The 6,084-nt window shown below is 37.4% G+C and overlaps 2 protein-coding genes across 2 annotated transcripts in view; one reads left to right on the top strand and one right to left on the bottom strand.

Moving 5' to 3' along the window:
• Window positions 1-234: 234 nt before the first annotated feature.
• On the top strand, window positions 235-986 carry BET1 (Bet1 golgi vesicular membrane trafficking protein; the record flags this gene model as incomplete). The annotated part of the gene is made up of 2 exons (XM_010148411.1): window positions 235-291; window positions 831-986. Coding segments are annotated over 2 exons (213 nt in total), but the record flags the coding sequence as incomplete, so codon positions are not given.
• Window positions 987-4,665: 3,679 nt separating this feature from the next.
• LOC104507203 (probable acyl-CoA dehydrogenase 6) overlaps window positions 4,666-6,084 on the bottom strand; it is a gene marked incomplete at its 5' end in the record, with an annotated part of 71,961 nt that continues 70,542 nt past the window's right edge. The window contains one exon of the mRNA XM_010148410.1: window positions 4,666-4,756. Within this exon, the coding sequence (XP_010146712.1) occupies window positions 4,666-4,756 (91 nt within the window). The remainder of the gene's footprint in view (window positions 4,757-6,084) is intronic.

Below are 6,084 nucleotides of genomic sequence, written 5' to 3'. Positions count from 1 at the left end.
TGTGATTCTATGATTCTGTGACTCTTTAGGCTCTTCAAGTCGGGTGTCAAATATTTACTTTCTTAAGGGTTATTGACAGAATATTGAGCATGTTGTTTTGTTTTTTGAAATTATCAGGTACTATTTTCACATTTTACCTTGGGAAATGCTAGTTATATCATGTATTTTACAGGTTTCTCTAATCTATGTATAATTGATTACTCATATTTAATACTTTTTGGTTTTTTTTCATAGCTTTCCATTGAAATTGGAACAGAAGTTAAGAACCAAAATAAAATGTTATCAGAAATGGTAAGTATTTAGTCACTAACTTTTCTTAAATATGGGGCAGTATTAAGAAGATAGTAATGTAAAACAGTCCTACTTCTAGCATGAACGTTTGTATTAAGTTAAATTATTGACAGCTTATGGTTGACTGCAGCATTTCTCTTCAAAAAGATAGACATGTGAATACATTACTTCCAAGGTCTTTATGCTTCAGATAGATAGATACAATTACTTATTTTCAATTAGCAAGTGTATATCATTATTGAAAAAGCAGTTCAGTATTTAAGTATGGAAGAGTGCAGCAAAAAATAACTAAGTCAGAAATGCTGTTTTTGCTTACACTTTGGCTTTGTCTTAGGAAAAAAATATCTCTGCATAGATTGTCAAAAGTGTTTCTTGATTAATTTTCAGAAACCTCCTCTAAAATAATTGTAGTTTTGGAATACTCAAAAAAATAGGAAGAATTACACTTTGCAGGCTTTAGGGGTAATGTGTTTGTTTTTTCCTCAGAGTAATGTGGTTTCTCTTGTTTTCTTGTTTGGTGTTTTATTTTTTTAATGTAGGATAACGATTTTGACTCTGCGGGTGGACTTCTGGGTGCAACAATGGGCAGACTGAGAGCACTCTCCAGAGGAAGCCAGACAAAGCTGTTATGCTACATGATGCTCTTTGCATTGTTTGTTTTTTTTGTAGTATACTGGATTATTAAACTAAGGTGATGCATGTTACCTGTGGTTTAAATTGTGTAATTTCAACTATAAAGCAGTCTTAAGTAATGAAGACATTGATCTAAAGTGACACATTCTGTTGATAAAACACAGGGAAATTGTTGTAAATTGCATTAACTATTAATGCGATGTTATATATGGTTTTCTTAATGGATCAGAATTTTTCCCATCATCCCCTGTTTTGGGGGGATTAATTGTAAATACACAGAAACTTCTAGCATAGTAGGTTGCTTTTTTAGGGGAAAATAGTTTTTAGAATTGATTAAAAAAAACCCAATACAAAACAAAAAAAAAAAAACAAAAAACCCCAGAAAACAAAGGTTGTTTGGATATGGAGTAATTGCAGAATTACAAGGCTTTCTCTTTCGTTCTGCTTTTCATTCTGGGCCATGCTCTAAATTAGAGCTCCAGTTTCAGGCATATCGTAATGTCTAGATTGCAAAAGCACGAAGAATGTGTGGGTCTTTCTAAATTGGGTTTTATCTGCGGATTTTTAAAGGGTGGCCTGAAGCTAACAAATCCAAAAGTGGTACCCCCAGAAATTATTTTTGTGGATGGGTCTGATAGTGTATGTGTTTTGAGTAGCTTTAATTTGTATTTTGGGGACAAGTTACTTAAAACTGGATTTTTTTTTTTTTTTAATTTAAATGTGACAAATCAAGCTTACACATCAGCTCTGTTAAGCAAATGCCTTTGGTCATTGGGATCAACCAATATAGGCACAGTACAAATGTTTTCTTTATATTTAAAGTATTTAAAGCTAATGATTCCATTGAATCACTGAAACTTAGCATTAGTATGTCTACTTTCAATCTGTGATGCTCCCTAAAGCTATACTGCACGATGTCTGAATTCTGAAATCAGATACTTTGAATTTTATATTAAAGTCTATGATGATGCACCTGTTGGAGGTGCTGTTTTATTAAGGTTTTTTTATTTTGGACCCTTAGTTTTGGCTCACCATGTAGTTTCTAATAGTTTAAGCTATTACATTATCGAGTCTTAACATTCAAAAAATTAAGTTTCCTAGATATTGGAATTGTATTTACAATTTTTGAAAAACTTTTCTAGAAATACTGTATAATGTGTTGCCACTAATAACTAATGATGAACTGACAAATAAAGTGTCCTGTAGTAGTCTAGCTAGTGTTGTTTATAAGCATTCTTTTCTACTGTAGAATTCCAATGTATCTTTTGGAAATGGTGGTGCATTTAAGGGGCTATACTTGTGTGGGGAGCACTGTTAAAATAAGAAACGGAGGTGTGTGCTACATATCCTTCGTGTTAGATTTCCTGTACAATGGAGGTATGAGATGTAACTCACTAGTACAAACCACACAGACAGTGTAAAAGTAATTAAAGCACAAATATTTCTAACTGATTGAATCTTTGACTGTTAAAAGGTCCACAGTACTTCTACCAATAACGGTCCAGCGGAGTACTAACTCCAGCATAACGCGTCGTCTTCATGTGAGAATCACTAGGCGTGTTGAACAGGTGCAGCATTCCCAAAGCTAGACAAAAGGGTATAGTTTGCTGCCCAAAACTGATGTGCTTGGACTCCACTGTCTATAATTATACAAGGTACCTTAACAATTGAGATGACCACCACTGACATAGCTGTTTGCCCACCACGCTCCCCTAATAGTTGGTCATCTTTTACAAAAGTGTTTCTGGCTCTTAAACATGGTGCCTGAACAATTCCTAGGCCGCTTTTTCTTTTAGCAATCGATCTGTCATGCCAATAAATGGAAAAAGTTTTAAACTACCTAATATGAAGTAGAAGAATGGGTGGATGCAGCCAGTTATACGTCTGATACCGTTCCTGCCTTTCTTCTGAAGACTATGCTGGGGTGTTCCTTAAGGCCTGACAGCGCATACTGGTAAAAGTCTTTTACCAGTCCTTCAGATCGTGTGTAAAGACAACAGGATTTTTGCTTAAAATGGAAGACTATGCTGGGGTGTTCCTTAAGGCCTGACAGCGCATACTGGTAAAAGTCTTTTACCAGTGTAAAGCCAACAGGATTTTACTTAAAATGTCAAAATGGATTAAAAGGTAATTCATGCACAATAGGAACCAACTCTTCTTCTTTTCTTCCCACCCCCAGTTCTTCAGTGGTGTGGAGGAGTGAGGGGAAATGAATTGGGTGGTGGGAAAAGAAAAAAAACCTTCTGTCTTCCTTTCTGTGTTTCTTCATTTAAGGAGGATTGTCAATTTTGTTGTTGTCTAGCTAGGATGGGAAATCGGAAGAAAGCTTAAGGAACATATGAAGCCTCCAAATAATTTGCTTTCTACATCTGTATATTTACTAGAAAACACACAGGGGTTTCTTTAATTCTGTGCTGAAAGAGCTCCATTAGTCTCTTTCAACATGAACATTCTGAACTGAAACATAACTGAAAGTTACATAGTCAAAACTGATGTATTTCTGTATGTTTTTGTCTTATTTTACAGGATGCAGCACACTTCCCTTTCTTCAATTCAAGTAAAAGGTCAATTTTCGTTTTAAAAGCTGACCTGGAATCCTGCAAGTGTTCTTAGAATGGTTAAGGTGTGACTACGTAAAGGTGAAACTGCTTTGAGAATATTTCACTCAGGGAAGGGGAATTGGTGGAAACCATGCACTGCAGCCTTAGCATCTGCACGTGCTTTACTGGTCACTAAAAATACTACTCTGGCAGGACTTAAAATTCACAAATAGCAAGATTTCAGGATGCTATAGTATGACCTTGCAGAATAAAGTACACTATGCAGTGGATATGACAGAAAAACACTAGTAGCATTGATTGTACTTTTACAAAGGTGCAGTTAATAGCAGCTACATAAGAACACTGTAGTAGGATTCTTGGTTTTTTGCAATAATACAGGCTGTCTCTTCTTAAATGGCTGTTTAGGAAGAGTTTAAGTAATTACACACATTTTTCATATTTAACATGTTTATTTTTAATATTTTAATAATTACATGCAAAAACATGATACCTTACTGCTGAGGTTTGGGCCTCCAAAAGCTTCAGATGTAATTAAACAGTTGTTAGTAGTATTCTACAAATAAAAATCGACCCCTGCTCCCATTACCAAACATCCACGACAGTGTAGTACAAGTTGATGTGACCTTAGCAAAGGTGACAATTGATTTTGGTGATTGCTTGCTACAAGTGAAAAACAGGGAAGGTACTTGTAATTGAGATCAAAATCACTGCTCCAGTATTTGAATATGACAGGGAATAATTTGTCCCTTAATTATTGGTCTTGAAAGCAAAGACACACTGAAATTACATAAAGCTACTAGGGAAATCAGCTGTATCCATAGGGAAGTTCTATTTCTTAACCTTGATGCTCTGAAATGTAGATATATCTTGGTTAAAGATGACATTTTGTCTGGGTGCTTAGTGTGGATCACTAGACTCCCCAAGCAGTCACCCACTGAAAAAATGGAAAAAAAAAATCTTGAAGGAGACCACATGCTGTCAGACTGCTTCATATCCACAGATCTGACACTGGAGAACACACAGAGTGATACTGGTCAAAGACCCTGACGAGCATTTCGTTGGCAAAATTACTGTTAACATTTTCTACTTATTTTACCCCTGAAACCTGTACTGGCTGTTACCTTCAGTGTGCAGTACAAACCATGCTCTTGCTTAATTTTCAAGGAAGAGTGGAGATGTGTCACTTGCTTGGAAGTGTTTCCATGTATTTGCATATGATGGAAAGCATGGTTTCATCTGTACCACCTCCTATTGACATTAATCGCAAGTCTCTGTAGAAAGACAAAAAGTAGAGTTAAACATTTGTGTGCTATCCTGACGGAGCAAGCGCAGAGCTGTACGTACCCATTTGTCCTTCCGTGTGTTTATTGTGGAGCTGCTTTTATTATATCAAAACCCCTTGTTTACAGAAGTACATTCATGGTGTGGACAAATGTATTGTCAGCACTGTAAATACACTTTTGTGTAGGGATGCTGCTAATTCAAAATCAAAAGGCTTAACAGAATTTGGCACATCCAGTGTTAAGGTTATTTTGGAAAGAATCTCAACTTGGCATAACGCTGCATTTTCATCTTGAAACCTCTCCTAGCACACAATTGTCCCTGCTTAAGCCCAGCCACACCTCCTGCAGCTGAACTCCACACAGACTTCTGTTTAGCTCTTACCACTTAGGATGGGTGTATAGAGCATACAGGCTCTTCCCAGGTTTTCCTACTGGACCGCCTGCTCAAACTACCTACGCGTTACATACTAATGCCAGTCGTCTGCAGAACGCCTCATCTGCTGCCTCCTCCTGCTGAGATGCTCTGCAGTACTTCCCGCAACATCCCTGCTCTTCCTTTGCTGAAGCTGTAGATGCCTAAGCTTATAACACTCCAATTCTTGTTGAATTTTAGGGGTGGAGGGAGCTTTTGGAGGGCCAGCAGCAAGAAGCGTGCGTAACTGTGTGGTGAAGAGTAGCAGTCAGTCAGTACACTGGAGAATTGTACAGAGAAGGTACAATTTTCATTCAGTTTTTTTAACCATGAAGCATCCTGGTCTCCTTACTGGCTATGTAAGAGCTGGCAAAATGTGTATTAGTATAGTGTGATACAGTATTACAGTATAGTAGTATATAAACCTTTTCTGCTTTAAAAATGAATAGCTGCTCCAAGCTTATTTACTTTTGATATTTCTACTCACACTCATTTGCGCTCACTTAAAAACTGCCATTAACATCCCTGAGTCACCCCGAAGAGCATTGCCTGGGGTCCCTGTGCTAACCAGACTGCAAACGATGGCAACCTTAAGCAATTTTCTTCACAAATTTATTTTCCTCTTTGGGAAGAAATGTGAAAACCCCAGCCCAAAACACTGAAACTGTTCCGCTAAACCACCTCTACTTAATTCAATAACCTGCTGTTTCCCCGCTTTCCCATGGGCCTTGTTGGGGGCAGCAGAGCTGGAGCAATGGTAGGTAACTTGTTCCTCGTGCTGCGGTGCTGTCTGCTTTTTCAAGCTGCAGAAAGCCCTTGCCAGTGCTTAGCTTCTTGTACCTTCACAGCACTGTAGCAACAGTAAGTAATTAATCCTCAGGACTCCTGTGTGATGTCCATAAAC

Source organism: Eurypyga helias, unplaced genomic scaffold (genome assembly GCF_000690775.1).
Source record: "Eurypyga helias isolate BGI_N326 unplaced genomic scaffold, ASM69077v1 scaffold3643, whole genome shotgun sequence".
Taxonomy (NCBI): domain Eukaryota; kingdom Metazoa; phylum Chordata; class Aves; order Eurypygiformes; family Eurypygidae; genus Eurypyga; species Eurypyga helias.
Note: the sequence above shows the minus strand (reverse complement) of the source record. Positions and strands in the feature narration are given on the sequence as shown.